Source organism: Lampetra fluviatilis, chromosome 3 (assembly GCF_964198595.1).
Source record: "Lampetra fluviatilis chromosome 3, kcLamFluv1.1, whole genome shotgun sequence".
NCBI classification, from domain to species: Eukaryota; Metazoa; Chordata; class Hyperoartia; order Petromyzontiformes; family Petromyzontidae; genus Lampetra; species Lampetra fluviatilis.
The window spans coordinates 23465059-23485999 of NC_136277.1; the positions used below are offsets into that span (position 1 = coordinate 23465059).

General features: G+C 55.1%; 1 protein-coding gene and 1 non-coding gene across 2 annotated transcripts; one reads left to right on the forward strand and one right to left on the reverse strand.

The window, feature by feature from the left end:
* Window positions 1-575: 575 nt before the first annotated feature.
* PODN (podocan) lies at window positions 576-20941 on the forward strand. The gene is made up of 13 exons (XM_078885336.1): window positions 576-702; window positions 7172-7470; window positions 8547-8640; window positions 10433-10497; window positions 11943-12052; window positions 12463-12619; window positions 13864-13979; window positions 15645-15939; window positions 16330-16542; window positions 18364-18513; window positions 19248-19396; window positions 19888-20084; window positions 20815-20941. The coding sequence occupies exons 1-13, from the start codon at window positions 576-578 to the stop codon at window positions 20844-20846; spliced, it is 2004 nt and encodes a 667-aa protein (XP_078741462.1). The 3' UTR covers window positions 20847-20941.
* On the reverse strand, window positions 1059-1165 carry LOC144931126 (U6 spliceosomal RNA). The gene has a single exon (XR_013636525.1). It is a non-coding gene; the product is annotated as a U6 spliceosomal RNA (small nuclear RNA).

Here is a 20941-nt window from a genome sequence, read left to right on the forward strand (position 1 = left end):
GCCTCCCCTAGGTCGACTCAGCCTCAAATGAGTACCTGGTGCGGTGTGTAAACATCGCCGCTAGGGAGACAAAGGCGGTCGGGCGTGGTGCTGGCCACCCACCCCCTCATGTACCGTTCCGGCCTTCATAGGTGCTCGCTAACAGCACTTGCCCCTACAGTCTGTTAAGGCTATACGGGGGATCTTTGTCTGTGGATGTGTATTTGTTTTTGTGTGTATATGTGGATGTGTTTTTGTGTATAGATGTGTATGTGTGTATGGCTGTGTGTGTATGTTTACATGTGTAGTGTAGCGGTTAGCGCGCTGCGCTACGAACCTGGCGACTCGAGTTCGATTCCAGCTCACGGCCAAAATCAGTGACGATTACCTGGACCGGTCTTGGACCTCCCTTCGGTCGACTCAGCCTCAAATGAGTACCTGGTGCGTTGTGCAAACATCGCCACTGGGGAGACAAAAGCGGCCGGGCGTGGTGCTGGCCACTCACCCCCTCGTGTGCCGTGCCGTGTCGTGCCAGGTGCTCGCTAACAGCACTTGCCCCAGCAGTCTGTCCCGGGCTACACGGGGGATCTTTGTTGATGAATGGGAGTCGTGACGCGTCGGGGTCTCGGCCCCCCCCCCACGCCACCCGCGCCTCCTCCTCCTCCCATTCCCCGAGGCTCCTCCTGCGTCTCCCGCACTGCGCGGCGCCTCCACGCGGCTCGGGTAAGGCCACTCCGCTCGCTCCTGTCGCTCCTCCGAGACGAACTCACGGCAAGGGGCAATCACGGGGGCGAGGTGGCAGGGATGGCAGAGAGAGAGAGGGGGGGGAGATGGAGTGGTGGCGTCGAGCGAGTTGTGAGACACGGGGTGTGTGGGATAAAGTTGGGGAGAGTGGCAGAGAGATGGGGGAGTTGAGGGCGGGCGAGCGTGAAGCCGGGAGGGCGAGAGAACGCAGGGGAGACGGAGCGAGAGTGGGAGAGAAATGGAGGGAGATTGGGGTGGGGGTGGGGGTGGAGCGTAACCGGGAGAGAGTGTGATGAGTGTGATGATGGAGAGTGCGCTGAGTGTGATGGAGAGTGTGATGGAGAGACCGCTTAACGAATTTGCGTGTCATCCTTGCGCAGGGGCCATGCTAATCTTCTCTGTATCGTTCCAATTTTAGTATATGTACTGCCGGAGCAAGTACAGAGAGAGTGTGATGGAGAGAGAGATTTGTGTCGAGGGGAGGGAAATATTATACCGGGGTTGCATCATTGTTAGGAATCATCAGCTACAGTGTTGGCGATCCTCGCTGCAGCCGTCTGCGTGTGCGCGTTGGCACTCGTTGCCTGCTGCACTTTGCTAACGAGTGCCCCGTAATTTACAGAAAGTGCGAGAAGCAGTTCCATCGTTGCCCCCCTCGGGGCCACGCTAGACGGTGCCCCCCAGTGCCCTGGGAGGATGTATCGACACCACCCCCCCGAGGGCAACACTGATGGCGACACCGCACTGATGACCCCGATGATTGTACGTGCGGTGGTTTCGTTGCTGTCGCTGTCAACAGGAATTCGGTCACAATTTTGACTCTCGAGTCGGATCTAAAACCGATGCTGCCTGTGCATCGCAGACAAAGATGCCCCGTATAGCCTTAGCATAGTGTTGGGGCAAGTGCTGTTAGCGAGCAGCGCTTATGAAGGGCGGTACGGTAGGCGATGGGGTGGGTGGCCAGCACCACGCCCGGCCGCCTTTGTCTCCCCAGTGGCGATGTTCTACTCACCGCAACAGGTACGAATTTGAGTCGTCCTAGGGGTCGACTCAGAACCGGTTCAGAGAATCGTCACCGGTGTTGGCCGTGAGCGGGATTCGAACTCGGTGTAGGCGGGTTCGGAGCGCATCGCGCTCACCGCAACACTTCCGTGCATCACACACACGCGGTATGATGATGATGGTGGTGATGATGATGGTGGTGGTGATGATGATGGTGGTGATGGTTATGGTGGTGATGATGGTGATGGTGGTGATGATGGAGGTGATGATGGTAATGATGATGGTGATGATGGTGGTGATGATGGTGGTGGTGATGGTGGTGGTGATGTTGGTGATGGTGATGATGGTGGTGATGATGGTGGTGATGATGGTGGTGGTGATGGTGATGATGGTGGTGATGGTGATGGTGATGATTATGGTGGTGATGATGGTGGTGATGATGATGGTGGTGATGATGATGGTGGTGGTGATGATGGTGTTGATGATGATGGTGGTGATGATGGTGGTGATGATGGTGGTGATGATGATGGTGGTGATGATGATGGTGGTGGTGATGATGGTGTTGATGATGATGGTGGTGATGATGATGATGGTGTCACAGGGAGAGACGGGGACAGCGCGAGGGAGGGGAGCGAATGCAAAGGAAGGAGATGAAATTCCCCCATGGGTTGCGTTTTCTTTCCTGTCCCTTCAATCAACTCTCGCTACAATGGCACCGCATCGGCACCATCTGCTCCCAATCCACGTTATACCACCTCTGACGTTGTCTCGACTTGAACTGCGCGCAGCTCATGGACAGAGCAGATTGCCACCGCAAAACTCCTCATTTAATTGCTGTGTTCTCATCCATTCCCCCTGCTGCTATTGAGCAGACGCCACCACCACCTCCCTCCACATTCGTGCCAGTCGTCGCGTGGGGCTTCAACCGCTGTCGCTTCGCAGTGGCTGTCACCCTGCACGTCTTGAGCTCTTTGTCAGTCCACTGCTGCGTGAAGCCCCCCTCCCCCCCATGCCCCGTCCCGTCGTAGTGGCTCATGGGGGGCTGTTTGACCATACTTCACCAGGCCGTGCGGTCCGTGCGGATTGGCGAAGTTTCGTGCCGAGGACCGGCTCTGGTAGCGCACTCGCCAGCTGATGTTCAGTGGCGGCTGGGACTCGAACCCAGGTGGCCGCCAGTTTCACTCCTTTCACGTGCGCAGCGCGCTAACCGCCGCGCCACCGCTCCGCCGCCTACACAGTCGACGGCGCAGCTGAACTCGAGCGATCGGCTCATCCCCTGGGCAGACTCCGGGCGACGCTCGGCGGCCGAGACCCCCGAGACCCCGGCGGGTCGAGTCAGCACCCTCGTGGCGGGGCCGTCGAGTGTGCAGGCGGTGCAACTGCGCGGTTGAACCCCCCGAGGGCGGCCCGGGCGTTTCATTCCTTGCACGAGGAGCCGTGCCAAGCGCCCTACCCCCCGCGCCGTGTAGCCCCACGCGTTGGTGGGGAAGGCTTCAGCTTGTTTGTGTTGCCCCAGGTGAGAACTCGGAGAGTGGCCAATGGCGCGGCCCGTGTTACGATGCTCTTGCTGCGCTTCCGAGCGCCCGCGGTACCGACGTGCGGACTCATCCATCACCGTCGCTGACTCCAGCAGTCACGATGCTGTTTGCGTCCAGGGGGTGAGGGTGGGGCGTGTTGATACTCAGTCTCAGTGTGTGTCACCTACCTGCTGGTTAAAAGGGTCCAAGCCGCATTTCCAATGCCCCGCCCCTCGTTTCACGCAAAGCGGCACGGTTCGTGAGATGCCGTCCGGCGGGTGAGGCTGCGACGGAATGACCGGCGCGGGGGGCATCTACGTTTCAAGATAACGGGGAGGGGGGGGGCTGCGATTTGAGTCTCGGAACAACATCCCCGGGGCTGCGTGGCGCAGGGGGCTCCAGGAGTGAGAGGTTTGCCGTGCAGGGAGATTCCGCACCGCAGCTGCAGATTCCCAAAGTGGAACTATTCCAGTGAAGCTGTTTTGGGAGGCGGGGGGGGGCAAGCCGTTCTCAACGCATGGGCTCGACCCCCCGCCCAACAGCCCCACCCAGCGAGGGGGCACAGGCTGCGGAGTGGATACCGTGCGGGAGGAAAATACAAACGCGAACGTGGGCGGGGGAGCGTTCGCGCCGCGTTGCGGCCACGAGAACTCGCAGGGACGCAACCTTCAAACAAAAATCCTCGCGCCGAATCTCCGCTCGCTCTCAGTGCGCTGGTGGCCTTAGGGGACATCCATTTAGTACGTACGCAGGTGGGAGGGGTGTAAAAAGTACGCGTGCGAGCAGGGAGGGGGAGAGGGGGTCAAGTTTTGACAGATTTTTGCGAACCTACTCAATGGATGGCCCCTTAAGAACCTGAAGCGTTCTTTTGGTGCGAGGTCGCGGTGGGGTGGAGGTCACCAGTGGTCGTGGTTGGGGGGGGGGACGTGTTGAGAGCTGCTGCACTGGGGGCCGCTTTAAGGGAGGTGGAGCAGACACCGGTGGGTTGAAGAAGGGGGTTGTGAATCGATTCATCGATCAAGTAACATTGGGTATTCTTTAGTTCGTGTATGATGTCATTGGTTGGCATGACCCCTGCAACTACGAGAGGCTGCCTTCCACTAATGTCTCAAGGTACCTGATGTCGTTACTGCTGATACGTCCATCATTAAGTCTGTGCCCTAATTCGATGGGAGCGCGCTGTGTGCCCATTTAATATACCACTCACAAGAATATATTTTTTTCTAATGTTTCATATATATTTTTTTAGCGAGGTATAATCTGAATCGCTTTATAGTTGCAGGCACGCAACGCGAGAGCGGTCTGGGACCTGGACGTGAACAGGGAGTCAGCGGCACGGGACACTGGGGGGTGGTGGGGCGCGTTTCCAAATCGCAGGGACGGCGATAGAGAAGAAGCAGCCGCCCAACTGAGCAAGACGTTAGTTGAGGGGTGGGGGGGGTTTGTGTCAGAAGTCCTTGGTTGTTGCAGGAGTAGGAGAACGCGGTGTAGGGGAGTCGAGTGAAACGAGAATGAAGAGGGAGGTGGGAGCGAGTCCATGGAGGATCGTGTAGCTCAGGGTTCTTCATTGCAAGGCCCCTGGGCTACTGGCGGTCCCTGACAATACACAAATGTGAAAACACCCCCCACCCCGCCATCGTGCTGTCAAACCCCGATGGTTTCAAATTTGTGGCGGCCCTCACACTGAAGATGTCTTGATTTGAAGCTTTCGTGACTGCAGGAATCCATTCACTTTGGTTCTTTCGGTGAAGTCACGTGGGTATTAAATAGCAGCAGGCCACGCTTCCACACCTGATGACGACGGACGCTTGTGCTGCGTCCGAAACGTCGCGTTTTATTTAATTTTATACCTACGTGACTTTACCGAAAGAACCAAAGAGTATGAAGATGTCTCATCGGCGAAAGTGCCCCCCAGCCCGCCCCCTCTGACATTGAGTGGCGTGGGTGGCATCGACTCGGCACTGACCTGGGAGATCCGAGGCCTGGTCTAGTTTACGGGCACCAGCGTGGAGTCGGGAATCAGTGGCCTGCATAGACGATGAGGAGTTCGTAGACGAAGTCTTTGGGGCAGGGCCGGATTAAGGTTCTTGTAAAGGCCATAAGCACTTCTGTTTCGTAGGCCCTTCAGTGGTAACTCTCTCCAGTTTGTACCACCGCTGCCCCATGTTACAATTATTATCATCATCTGTCCAGCCGCTGGACAGATGATGATAATTATACTCATTGACATTTACTTGTAAGGCGCCTTCCACTAACGTCTCAAGCCGCCTGATGTCGTTACTGCTGATACGTTCATTATTAAGTCTGTGCCCTAATTCGATGGGAGCGCGCTGTGTGCCGATTTAATAAGCAGATTTAATTTGAAACACCGTGCCTATCCTTGCTATACAATTATATTTAAGAATATATATTAGTTACATTATTTTAAATCATGCAAACAAAAAAACATGGTCACATTTATTTCGTAGGCCCTTTAGATTTCGTAGGTCCTAGGCACAGTACCTACTGTGGCCTATTGGATAATTATACGGCCCTGCTTTGGGAAGGTCCGGGAGGAGGGAGTTGCAGTCGTTGAGCGTCCAGGTGATGAATGTGTAGATGAGGGAGGGTCTCAGCAGGTGATGAATGTGTAGATGAGGGAGGGTCTCAGCAGCAGATGAGATGGCGACGTGGTGGGATGCGGGCAATGGAAGGCGTGAGGTCCTGGGAGAAGCGGGACGAGATCATCATCCCGGGTTGAATTGTGGCCACGAATTGTCTTCATTGGCGTCCCGTCTACTACCGCTGCTTATTCAAATTCCTCACCCTTGTTTACAAATCGCTCTGTGGTTCTGTCTCACCCCATCTCGCTTCTCTTATTGCTTACAATGTTCCATCTAGGCCCCAGTATTCACAATCCCTTTTGTCCCCCACTATGCCCCCCCCCCTCCCTGTGCTCCGCCCCTTTTCCCTCCTGGCTGGCTTACATTGGAATAAACTCCCACTCCACATCAAGCAGCAAATTCACTCAACCATGTTTCGTTCCTCCCTTAGGACTCATCTTATTTCAATAGCGAATCTCTCTACTACTTCCTGTCTGCATCGTTAAAACCTTAACCATCCTCTCGCCATTCTCCTTCCTAACCTCGACGCTCCCTTTCCCAAACATCATCCTTCCTTGCCATCCCTCCCCCTCCTCAACACTCAAACCCCGTCCCTTTTCCCCATCAGCCAATACTAATGTACAATTAATAATTCTTGTAAAGCGCTTTGATAAAAGCACTATATAAAATCCAAGATCGGATAACAAATGGGAAACATGGGAGATGCGTTCCTGAAAAGTGACGCGTTAAGCGGAAAAATTTCCCCACAAACGATGTAACGGTAAAGTTTGGCGAGATGCGATGTACGCATATACAGTGAGATGGCGGGACAAAGAACTGAGGGTGTGCCACCGCATATTGTATAACTTCACGGACAGCACAGCTCAAGGAAGCACTTTGTCGTCGACCGCTCAGTCATCGCGTTATAACGGTGCATGTTCCGCGTTATAACGATGCGCGTTCCGCGTTATAACGGTGCGCATTGTGCGAAGCGTTCCCTAATGAAAGAACTGCATGATTGGGAAAACTTGTTAAAGTGTGAGCACGCGTTAAGCGAGGACTTGCTGTTAACATTTCCGTGTTTGAGACGGCGGAGAGGAAGCTAGATCTGCCGCGACAATGACAGAGGACGGTGTTGTGGCACCTACAGCATTGGCCGTAACACCCCGCTTGGTCTGCTGGTGGAGGAGCCCGCGCCCCCCCGCCACGTGAAACGCGACTCAACGCGCCGCTCGTCCGCGCAGCAGCAGCAGCTGCTGCTGCTCGAGTCCTCGGAGCGCCGGCGAACGTCAGACTCGTAGGCCTCGTGGCCCGCTCAGCGACCGTCACCTCGGCTCCCACGCGCAGCTCTCGCGATGGCGTCTCCGCTGTCGGCTCTGCTGCTCCTCGCCCTGCTGGCTCTGCCGGCCGCTCGCGACGCCGCGCGGGACCGCATCGACGACGGCGGCGGCATCTACGAGGATGAAGAGGGCGAGGAGGTGGAGGAGGTGGAGGAGGAGGGCGTACTCCCCAGTCCGGCCCAGCGCCAGGGCTCGTGTCCGTCCAGCTGCACTTGCTCGCCCGACGGCGCCGTGGAGTGTGCGGGCGCCGGGCTCGACTCCTTCCCCGCCTCGCTGCCTGCAGACACCCAGCTGCTGTCCTTGCAGGTGGCCGCTTCCGTTCGTCTTCTCCTGCACCGGCTATCCACTCCCCGCACATCATCATCGTCGTCATCGTCATCACGATCCACGGGCAGATAGCCCCGTAGCTTTCCACTGCACATTTCGTCATTTGTTTCCACTTTCCTCTGCCTTGTGCCAATATGCTCAAGTAGGGCCACATCTTTCTGGCACCAATCTCTGATGTCGTCGTCTGGCCATTCTCCGTTAGGTCTTCCCACTTTCCGGTTCCTTCCATTTTCCCCGAACAACACACTTTGATTTTCCTGTTGTTGTCCATCCTACATATGTGTCCAGAATAGTGCCAGTTTCCTTCTCATCACTGCTTGCATCAGGTCTTCTTCTTCTTTTTCTGCAACATTTTTCTTACTTCTACGTTGGTCACTCTTTGGGTCCAGCTTAGATGCAGTATCCTTCTGTAGCAATACAAAACCCCCCTCCCCCCCACACACTAATGCTTCTTTTACACTGTCCAACCAAACCATGCTGGGACCCACACCAAACCGGCCCGGCACGGCTCAGAAAGTGCCGGGTTGTTGTTGTTGTTGTTTTTATCCCACTGCAGAAGTCAAGTTGGGCCGCTGATGTCACGCGCAATGAATGGGTCGAGACATGTGTAGATGACTGACCGACGTCACAACGCGAGGGACGCATCGTTAGCCCCGTCCCGTGGGTCTGCTAGGACTTGAGCTTGGTTCACAACATCATGTTGAGAGAAGCCACAGGATCACGATTTGGTTCTCGCTTGGGACGCCAAATAACCAGTGGGAAGTCACCCATTAGAGGCCCATGCTTCGCCTGGCTCAGATGTGACAGTGTGGCATGGCGTTGTGTTGTGTCGTGAGATGAAGACATTTCTATTTGCAGCTCTCAGGGAGGAGTGTAGCAATGGTAGTGGTTTCAGACTCCATTGAGACTCCAGGAGACCAGGTGTCAGCATCGGAGTCTTCATTGAGACTCGGCTCCAGGATACCGGGTCTCAGGATCGGAGTCTCCAATGAGATTATGCTCTAGGCCTTCTGATGCATCGTTGTGTGTTTGTGTGTGCGCGATTCTGCGAACAGAACAATCAAATCGAGGTGGTTCCGATTGCGGCTTTAAAGAGAGTTCCACTGCTCCGCACCTTAAACCTTCAAAACAACCTCATCACGTCTGCAGGTGCCGTGTGCCCACCGGTTTCACCTCCTTTACACTACACATGCCTCCCTTTTTTGACGCCGATCAGACGACACTTCGGTTCCGTTTTTCTTCAAATTTTGGTCACAGATTGAAATATTCGAACCGTGACAACTCATACTCTTTGGTTCTTTTGGTAAAGTCACGTAGGTATAAAATAAAATAAATCACGACGTTTCGATTGCAACACAAGCAATCATCATCAGGTGGGAAAACCACAGCAAGAATGTTTTTTTTGCTGAAGTGGGAGAGAGATTCCGTGGTAAGAGGTTATATAGGTGTAATAGGTTCCGGAGACACTTGTAGAGGTAACTTCTTTATTACAATCCAACACTCCAACAGTCCTGATACTCTGTTACAGCCTAGGTACACAGCCTAGGTACACAGCCTAGATACACTACTCTGGCTTCCTCGGAACTCGCCCTCACAAGGACGTAGAGCCGGGAGTTCCAGAGTCCCACCACTGGCCCTCACAGCGTCCCAGGGTCCTGAGATGGCTGGTCTTGGGTCTTGGGTCTTGAGCTACAACTGGCCCTGATCGGCCAGGGAGCTGCCCTTTTATGCCTCGTCCCCAACGAGGTGTGGGGTTGTGTGCACCCCCAGATATCCCACAGAGTACACACAGCCCCCCCCCCCCCCCGTTGGTGGCGCCAAGGGGCTTAACTGGCTGGGGTGCCTGGGATCCCAGCGCCTGGCGCCAAGGGGCTTAAGCGTCTGGGTTGCCTAGGGTCCCAGAGCCCCCAGCAGCCCCTCCCCTCTTATGTCACTACATAGGTAAGAAAGGAGGAGGGGCAAGGGGAGAGAGAGGGGGGGGGCTGTGGGGTAGGGGAGCGCTGCGTGGACGCTAGGAGAGGGACGTGAAGCTGGACGGGGGAAAGTGGGTGGGGCTTCGTGACAACTCACTTGGATTTCGCTCTGTAGCTACAATGTATTAACACTCATTCATTGGCTCATATCATCTGGGTATTAAAAATCAAATGCAGAACCCTCCTGAAAAAGGGTGTGGCTTTCCTGGGTGAGGGTCTGTGTGTTGGTCTTGTGTCGTGGGCCTAACTTGTGGGCCACAGGGCCGTGGGCCCTAAACTTGTGGGCCAAAGTGCGTGGGCCTTAACTTGTAGGCCACACCTCGCCTCCCTTAATGCTGCGGGTGCCTCTAAACGCCACCATTACCTCCCTCACGACAACAAGAGGTTTCCACCTAAATAATACTTTACAAGCACCCCCCCACCCCCTCTACCTCGACGAGGACCCGACTCTAACTCCGCGAGTCGAGTCACCGCGTCTCCCTGCTCCATTGAGCTGAGTATTGCATGCATACGTATGTTGAACTTCTTTCGCGCCGTACGTAGCCAACCGTGCTAATCGGAGGTGTGTGGCGGAAGGACAACAGAAGGGAAGGATTGGCACTCATCTGTGTTGGCTGTCCTGTGTCTCTGGTTGAAATTCCACATTCCCATGACGGTGGCCAGTCTCTCCATTGGACAACCACTTTTGACTCCTCAAAAAGCAGTGTCGATTTTATTTATCCCAGTGGGATGATGATGATGACACCGAATATGACGATGCTGATGACGATGACAATGATGACGACGTTGATGACAATGATGATGACGACGTTGATGACAATGATGTTGATGACGTTGATAACGATGCTGATGACGACGTTGATGACAATGATGATGATGACGTTGATGACAATGATGATGACGACTACGATGACAATGATGTTGATGACGACGATGATGGCCTGAGTCCTCTTCACTGTCGTGCCCAGGCCTCCCGGCCGACGGCTTCATGGTCTTGAAGGAGCTACAGTACATCTACCTGGCCAACAACAAGGTGAGCACAGTTAACGCTGAGTGGACCTTGTGGGGGGTCAGGTTTACTTGGAAGTCACAAACCGCCAAGGAATGTCCCTGGGTATGCAAGCATGGAGCACCACTGTCCAAGCCAGCAGCGGGAATTCCACTATCCTATGGCGGGAACCAGCCTCTCCGTGGAACAACTGCTGATTTCCCACAAGGTGGTGCACCGTGGTGTGATTGGCGTACAGGCCTTGCACAGGCCTTGTACAGGCCTTGTATAGGCCTTGTATAGGCCTTGCACAGGCCTTGTATAGGCCTTGTACAGACCTTGTATAGGCCTTATACAGACCTTGTATAGGCCTTGCACAGGCCTTGTACAGGCCTTGTACAGACCTTGTATAGGCCTTGCACAGACCTTGTATAGGCCTTGCACAGGCCTTGTATAGGCCTTGCACAGGCCTTGTACAGGCCTTGCACAGGCCTTATACAGACCTTGCACAGGCCTTGCACAGGCCTTGTACAGGCCTTGTACAGACCTTGTATAGGCCTTGTACAGGCCTTGCACAGGCCTTGCACAGGCCTTGCACAGGCCTTGCACAGGCCTTGTACAGGCCTTGCACAGGCCTTGTACAGGCCTTGCACAGGCCTTGCACAGGCCTTGCACAGGCCTTGTACAGGCCTTGCACAGGCCTTGCACAGGCCTTGTACAGGCCTTGTACAGGCCTTGCACAGGTCTTGCACAGACCTTGCACAGGCCTTGCACAGGCCTTGCACAGGCCTTGCACAGACCTTGCACAGGCCTTGCACAGGCCTTGTACAGGCCGTGTACAGGCCTTCCACAGGCCTTGTACAGGCCGTGTACAGGCCGTGTCAGTGTTTGGACAGGGGTGGTGCAATGACGCAACTCCAACCCCCGTGGCCTCGGTTAGATTGTCATCCACGGATGAAGGTAGTATCAAAAGTGATGTCTAAACCTTCCCCTAAACTGAGCCGGCAACACAGGAGTTTCCGGAGCAGTGTCTGGTCATGAGCACAAGGGAGACAAAGGCGGTCGGGTGTAATCATGGCCGCATCGCTGGTACTCTGTACTTGCCTTAACAGGCGCTGCTCGCTAACAGCACTTGCCACAACAGTCTATGTGGTTGATTGGGGATCCTGTTGTGTGAGTGTGGATCTATGAGTGAATGTGTCTGTCTGTATGGGGAGACAAAGGCGGCCGGGCGTGGTGCTGGCCACCCACCCTCTCGTGTGCCGTGCCGGCCTTCACAGGTGCTCACTAACAGCACTTGCCCCAACAGTCTGTTAAGGCTACACGGGGAATCTTTGTCTTGTGTCTGTATAGGTGCTGGCTGGTAAAACTGCGATGACGTCATTGGAAATCGTCACGATGACCACCACGTACGTGTGCTCATGTGTGAGCTGCTGCTGTGATGTTTCTCACCTCGTCGCTCACCTCGTCGCTCACCTCCCCATCCCCAGCTCACCCAGACCCCCGGATCCCTCCCGGCCTCCCTCGTCAGTGCGGACTTGGCCGCAAATTTCCTCACCGCGATCTCGCCCGGGACCTTCGGTGGCAAACCCAACCTGCGGTAAATCACGCTCGCACACAAAGACAAAGATCTCCCGAATAGCTTCAACAGACTGCTGGTGCAAGTGCTGTTAGCGAGCACCTATGAAGGCCGGCACGGCACTCGAGGGGTTGGGTGGCCAGCACCTCGCCTGGCCGCCTTTATCTCGACAGTGTCGATGATTACACACCGCACCAGGTACTCATTCGAGGCTGAGTCGACCTAGGGGAGGCCCAGGACCGGCTCAGATAAACGTCACTGGTGTTGGCGGCCTTGAGCGGGATTCGAACTTGCGAGCTAAGGATGACCGCGCGTGGCTCTGGCCACACCACCCCCTCGTGTGTCGTGCCGGCCTTCGTCGCTGCTTGCCCCGTCGGTCTGTTGGAGTCTATGCGGGGGGTGTGGGGGGGGGTCTCCGTGTGTGCCCGCAGCTCCGTGTACCTGCACAATAACCGCCTGACGAACGCGGGGATCCCGCGGGACGCGTTCCTCGGCTCTGACGCCGTGGAGACTCTCATCCTGTCGAGCAACAGCCTCACGCGGGCCCCCCTCGGCCTCCCGTCGGCCCTGCAGAGACTGCACCTGCGGGTACGCACACACACACGCACACACAGGCACACGCGCACAGGCACACACACTCACACGCACACACGCACAACAACAACCGCCATTCGCCACTAAGTGGCGGTGACGTCACCACAATGCTTGTGCCAGGCCAAGTGCACCTTGAGGCCACGTGAAGTGTCGAAAGCCCACTGGCAGAAGGTCACGGGGCAGACCCAGCAGGTGCCACGGGTCGACTGACCGAGATGACTGAGATGACTGGCTGATGCACCACCTGTGCCCCCTACTGTGCCAACTTGCTGTGCTTTAGCCACCCGGCGCTCCGCTCGTTGTTGTGAGCGTCGCTCCTCCGCCCTCCGTTGTTGTTGGAGGGCGACTGCCTCCAACTGCCCAGTAGCTATTGAAGGCTTCACGAACTACGCAGTCAAAATAGATGTTAAATAATGTGGGAGCCAGAGGACATCCCTGTCGCACCCCAAGGTGTACAGGGAAAGGCTCTGACTCCCGGCCACGTAGTTTTACCCGGGCCCGCTCACCATCATGAAGGTCCTTAATGAGCGTGAGCAGAGGGTCAGGGACTCCGAAAGCACGAAGAACAGCCCAGAGCTCACACACACATGCACACACACGCACACACACACACAGGCGCACACACACAGGCACACGCACACACACAGGCACACGCGCACACACACAGGCACACACGCGCACGCACGCGCACACATAAGGCAAAGATCCTCCGTGTAGCCTTGACAGACTGTTGGGGCCAGTGCTGTTATCAAGCACCTATGAAGGCCGGCATATGGCACATCGTCACTGGGGGGACAAAGGCGGCCGGCCGTGGTGAATCCAAGTCCCGGGCGATGCCGGGTAGTAAAGCATTTCATAAATGTTGTGTTCGGTAACTTCGGTTATATACCTTTCTGTTTCGGTCTCGGTCGAAAGTGGAGTTAAACTTTCGGTTTCGGCTTCGGTTTCGGCCGAAAAAAAAAATTCAGTTTCGGTCGGCCTCTAATTTGAGGTTGAGTCGACAAAGGCAAAGACACACAAACACACACGCAAGCTCACACACACAAGCTCACACACACAAGCTCACACACACAAGCTCACACGCACAGACACGCTCACAAAAAACTAAGATCCCCAATTGGCAGTGTCTGTGGCTGAAACTCCCCGCACCCTGTCCGATCCTGAGATGTCTTCCCCGTCTCACTGTTAACGTGCGAATGAGAACATTGTGTGTCCTTCCGTGTGTCCGTGTGTCACAGAATAACAAGCTGCATTCGCTCTCGGGGGGAGCGTTCGATCAGCTGAGAGACCTGAGAGAGCTCTACCTGCAGCACAACCAGCTGAATGACCGCAGCATCGACGCAAAGACATTCACGTACACGCACAGACACACACACAGACACACACTCACACGCTCACACATTCATTCACGTACACGCACAGACACACACACTCACCTACACACTTACTCATTCACACATTCACGTACACGCACAGATACACACACAGACACACACTCACACGCTCACACATTCATTCACGTACACGCACAGACACACACACTCACCCACACACTTACTCATTCACACATTCACGTACACGCACAGACACACACACAGACACACACTCACACGCTCACACATTCATTCACGTACACGCACAGACACACACACTCACCCACACACTTACTCATTCACACATTCACGTACACGCACAGATACACACTCACACGCTCACACATTCACGTACACGCACAGACACACACACTCACCCACACTCACCCACTTTCATACACGCACAGACACACACACTCACCCACACATTCACTCATTCACACATTCACGTACACGCACAGATACACACACAGACACACACTCACCATCACACTCACCCACTTACATACACGCACAGACACACACACAGACACACACTCACACGCTCACACAATCACGTACACGCACAGACACACACACTCATCCACACACTCATTCACGTACACGCACAGACACACACACTCACCCACACACTCACACGCTCACACATTCACGTACGCGCACAGACACACACACTCACCCACTTACATACACGCACAGACACACACACAGACACACACTCACACGCTCACACAATCACGTACACGCACAGACACACACACTCATCCACACACACATTCACGTACACGCACAGACACACACACTCACCCACACACTCACACGCTCACACATTCACGTACGCGCACAGACACACACACTCACCCACTTACATACACGCACAGACACACACTCTCACCCACACACTCATTCACACATTTACGTACACGCACAGCACTCACACACTCACCCACTTACATACACGCACAGACACACACACTCATCCACACACTCACACATTCACGTACACGCACAGACACAGACACACACTCACTCATTCACACATTCACGTACACGCACAGACACACACACTCACCCACACACTCACACGCTCACACATTCACGTACACGCACACACTCACTCACCAACACATTCACTCATTCACACATTTCAGGTACACACTCACTCACACGCTCACCAACATACTCACCCATTCACGTACACTCACAGACACACACACTCACACGCTCACCCATTCACGTACACACTCACACTTACACCCACACACTTTCATGCGTACACGCTCACTCACTCTCATGGAAAAAAAACGCAATAATTCCCACACACGCTCCCACTGTCCTTCACTCAACGCACTCACTCACGTGCTCGCTCTCACGGTCACCCTCCCACTCACACCCCCAACAACAATAACCGCCGTTCACTACTAAGTGGCGATGACATCACCACCGCGCTTGTGCCATGCTAGGTGCACTTTGAAGCCACGCGCAGTGTCGAAGGCTCGGTGCTGGCAGCAAGTGCCACTCGTTGACTGACCCAGACGAGTGGCAGATCCACCACCCGTGTTCCCCCACTGTGCCACTCATCCCCATGCTCACTGCCCAGCCGTCACTCATCTCTCCACTCATCGCCCTGCCCTCCCCACCGCCAGTCACTCTCGGCGCCTCGAGTACCTGGACCTGTCGAGTAACAACCTGACGCTGGTGCCGCGCGGGCTGCCGGCCCGGCTCGTCATCCTCCACCTGGAGCGCAACGCCATCGCGGCGCTCGACTCGCAGGGCCTGGGCCGCCTCCGCGCCCTCGAGTACCTGCTGGTGCACTCGAACCGCGTGCGCGCTCACGCCGTGGGCGCCGCCGCCTTCCGCAACCTGCGCCGGCTGCACACGCTGCACCTCTACAGCAACGAGCTGAACCGCGTGCCCCGCAGCCTCCCGGCGCACATCAAGGCAGGCGCACGCACGCACGTCAAGGGGGGCAAACAAAGACAAAGATCCCACGTGTAGCCTTAACAGACTGTTGGGGCTTGTCCTGATAGTGAGCACCTGTTAAGGCCGGCATGGCACACGAGGGGTGGGTAACCAACACCACGCCCAGCCGCCTTTGTCTCCCAAGTGGTGATGTTTACACACCGCACCAGGTACTCATTTGAGTCGACGTAGGGGAGTCCCAGGACCGGTTCAGATAATCGTCATTGGTGTTTGCCGTGAGCGAGAATTGAACTCGGGTCATTGGGTTCGTAGCGCAGTGCGCTAACCGCTGCACCGCCGCTCCCACAACACACAGTCACACACACACAACCACGCCGTTCAGCTTCTTCCCTCTCGGCTCGACCCCAGGTGCTGATGCTGCTCCACAACACCATCCACGAGATCCGCGCGCAGGACTTCGCTGCCACCCCCGAGCTGGCCGAGCTGAACCTCAGCTTCAACCGCCTGAGCAGCAAGCGGCTGCACCCGCGCGCCTTCACGCGCCTCTCCAAGCTCGCCTCGCTCGACCTCACGGGCAACCAGCTGACGCACGTGCCCGTCGGGCTGCCCGCCAGCCTGGAGGTGAGTGGGGGGGGGGGCACTTGAGGGGGTCACATGACCGCAGAGAGACAGACGGACGGACGCCCACTCCTCTTCCTAAAACTACAAACTAAACTATATTTTATATTACCAGGTGAGGTCCACTGAGCTGCATAGCTCTTTTTAAATCCTTTATATTAAGTTCGCTTGCTTGCTTAGGACCGTGCAAATCTTTCGGTCGTTTTTTAACCCACTTCCTGTGATCCAATCGAGCTGACATTTTCCACACAGACTCGTTGTGCGTGACAATTAATGTTCGTGAAAATTTTTTTCAAAAATTTTACACTTTTTAGGACAAAAATATTATATTTAATTACCAATTGCTTAATGGTGCAATGCAATCATCTGACCCATAGGTGGCAGCCATCTCAAGCCAGAGGACGAGAGGACTCTAGCCGCCACGCATATAAAGGATTTATAGTGAAAAACTTTGTTTTTACGGGTAATACTTATTCAGAAGCTACCTGGCCACAAAGAAGTGGTTTATCACACTCATGAATATGGATTGCAGCCAAATACTCTAAACTGTGGAGGGAAAAACTGGAGGACCCAGAGAAAAATTACGTGACCACGGGGAGAACATGCAAACTCCCAAATAAACACCACCCACGACCACCTGTATCCCAGGCGGGGTAGTTCACATCTCTAGATTTGAAGTTTTCGTGACTGCAATGATCCATACTCCTTGGTTCTTTCGGTAAAGTCACGTAGGTGAAAATAAAAGAAAAATAATCAATCACGACGTTTCGGAGGCAACACAAGCTTCCGTCGTCAGGTGGGACAACCACTACAGTAAAAACAAGTAAACCCGTAAAAACTAAGTTTTTCACTATAAATCCTTTATATGCATGGCGGCTAGAGTCCTCTCGTCCTCTGGCTTAAGATGGCTGCAATCTATGGGTCAGATGATTGTCTGCCAGTATTAAGCAATTGGTAATTAAATATTTCATTTGTTTTCCCTAAACAGTGTAAAATTTTGGAAAAAATTTTTCACTAAAATTAATTGTCACACACAACGAGTCTGTGTGGAAAATGTCAGCTCGATTGGATCACGGGAAGTGGGTTAAAAAACGAGCGAAAGATTTGCACGGTCGTAAGCAAGCAAGCAAGCACGCAAGCAAGCACGCAAGCAAGCAAGCATGCGAACTTAATATAAAGGATTTAAAAATTGCTGTGATTGTCCCTCCTGATGACGGAAGCTTGTGTTGCCTCCGAAACGTCGTGATTTAATTATTTTTCTTTTATTTTCACCTACGTGACTTTACCAAAAGAACCAAAGAGGGTAGTTCACATCTCGCCACCGCGGCACCCGCTGGCGCACCTGAGCCGACACGGCGCAAGGCCCTCCTGCGGTCCAGGTGGGTTTTCACTAGCTTTTTGAGCCGAACCAGAACCAAAGTGTGAATACACCGCTGGCTCCGTAAGTCATCTGAATCTGCATCGGGGGGGGGGGAGGGGCCCAAGCGGAGTCCAGGTCAGGGATAACAACGGACGCGTCCGTCGCGCATGACCCAAGTGACCTGCACGGCGTCACGGCATCATCTGCACGCCGCTCGATGCGTTCGTCGCGTTTGTCGACGCCAGCGGCACGGCTCGGCTTCCGCGGTGGAAAATGAACTTGGCTCCTCCGTGGAGCCGTGCCGGGCTTGCTCCACAGAGGCGCCAACAGACGGCCGCAGCGACACCACCCATCCGTACACCCCCAGTTGCACAGGCTAGACAGCTCAGCCACACCACCCAGCTCTTCTCACCACCACGACCCCCCACCCCTGCCCACCTTCCCCCCACCCCACCCCCCCACAGGTTCTGCGGATCCAGCAGAACCGCGTGGCGGTGCTGGGGAACGGGGCGCTGTCGGGGCTACCCGCGCTGCGGGAGCTGATGCTCAGTGACAACGCCCTGGCGAGCAAAACCATCGCGCCAAACATTTGGGCGCAGCTCCCCAGCCTCACGGTACGCACGCACACAAAGACAAAGATCCCCTGTATAGCCTTTAACAGACTGTCGGGGTAAGTACAAAGACCAAGATCCCCCTTATAGCCTTAACACTGTTGGGGTAAATGCTGTTAGCGAGCACCTATGAAAGCCGGCACTATGGCTAACACCACGCCCGGCCGCCTGTGTCTCCTTAGTGACAATATTTATACCCCGCATACGTGCCGCTGGACGGGAGGTGATGGGTGGGTTTTGGTGATGGCATTATAACCATCGGCAGCTTCAACCCTGGCGTAGCTTTGTGCGGAGTTTCCAGCCTTCAGAAACAGGATGTTGGCGGTCGTTGATTACAATCTTGAGTCGATTAGAATTGCCTCGTGACTAATCGTGCCGCCTCCAGTCGACAGCAGTCTAGCAGGTGCTTACACCTGTGTGTGCGTTGTGGTGTGTAGAGCAGTGGCGCAGTGGTTAGCGTGCTGCTCGACGAATCCCGTTACTCGAGTTCGATTCGCGCTCATGGCCAACACTAGCGTCGGTTATCTGAATGCGTCATGGGCCTCCCCACGGTCGACTCAGCCTCGAACGACGACCTGGTGTGGTGTGTAAACATCGCCACAAGGGAGAAAAAGGCGGCCGTGCGTGGTATTGGCCACCCACCTGCCCGTGTGCCGTGCCGGCCTTCATAGGTGCTCGCTAACAGCACTTGCCCCAAAAGGCTGTTAAGGCTACACGGGGGATCTTTGTCTTTATAGACGCTGGACCTGTCCAGTAACGCCTTGACCGTGGTGCCCTCGTCTCTGCCCGCGTCGCTCGAGTACCTCTACCTGCAGAACAACCGCATCAACAGCATCCCAGAGGGCGCCTTCAGCACCACCCCCAACATCAAGGGCATCTTCCTACGGTACCCTTGTACACACACACACATGCTACACATACACACACACACGGTACACGTGCAAAGACAAACATCCTCCGTGTAGCCTTAACAAACTGTTGGGGCAAGTGCTGTCAACGAGCACCTATGAAGGCCGGCATGGCACACGAGCAGGTCGGTGTGGTACGCGAAGGGGTGGGTGACCAGCAGCACGCCCGACCACCTTTGATTTCTCACCGCACCAGGTACTCATTTGAGGCCAAGTCAATCTAGGGGAGGTCCAGGACTGCTTCAAATATTCACCACTGTTGTTGATCGTGAGTGGGAATCGAACTCGGGTCACCAGGTCCGTAGCGCAGTGCACTAACCACTGCACCAACGTGGTGCCACCCACGCAAAGACAAATATCCCCCATATAGCCTTAACAGACTGTTGGGGCAAGTGCTGTACACACACTAACACACAGCCTAAGCAAAGAAACTCACGCTTGCGTCCCAATGCCTGTCGTCCGTACGCAGCTACAACCGCTTGCCTCCACACGTCAAGGACATGTTCATGGGTCTCGAGGAGCTACAGGTGCTCGACCTGACCGGGAACTTTGACGGAACTCTGGAACCCGGTGCCGACGATGGCGAAGGTGGCGATGGCGACGAAGAGGAGGGGATGGGGAAACCGGGAAAGGAACTCCCTCAGAGACGACCGGCGGTAGAGAGAGGTAAGATTCTTGCGCCGCAGACACCCTGCCACGGCTTCGCCCTTGAAGCCGTGACAGAAAACCTGCACAGACTGCTGGGGCGAGTGCTGTTCAGAGGGAATCTATGAAGGACGACATGGTGCATGAGGTTGTGGTGAGGCCAGAACCACGCCCGGCTGCCTTTGTCTCCCCAGCGCTGAAGATTATACACGACGCAAGTTATGCATTTGAGGCTGCGTCTACCTGGAGAAGGCTCAGGAGCGGTTTGGATGTCACTCGCCACTGATGTTGACTGTGGCTGGGAATCGAACTCCGGTCGTTGGGCCTAAAGTCCAACTGCACTACGAACCCAGCCACCCGAGTTGGATTCCCACTCAACAACCGCTAACAGTGGCGAATATTTGAACCGGTCCTGGGCCTCCCCTAGGTTGACCCAGCCTTAAAAAAGTACCTGGTGCAGTGTGTAAACATCAACACTGGTGAGACTGAGGCAGCCTGGCGCGGCGCTGGCTAACGATCCCCTCGTGCGCCCTGCCGGCCTTCATAGGTGCTCGCTAACAACACTTGCCCCAACAGTCTGTGAAGGCTGCTGTATAGAGAGGGGGAGTCTTCGTCTTTGTTGCATCACAAAACAGCAAGATGGCGATTATTTGGCGAATTTGCAGCGGTGGTTAAATGGCGGCTGACCCGTTTTGACGATGTGTTCTTGTGCGGCTGTGTCTGTGCGTCTCTGTGCGCGACCGCATTCCAGGGACAAGCGTGCCCCGGCCACAGAAGACTTGATGCCCAAGTTTTCCCGGAAACGCCCCGTTTCACTTTTCCTAAAAGACATAACCTCTACAAAGCTTTCTTCGTCTCGAACCCCCCCCAGAGTTATA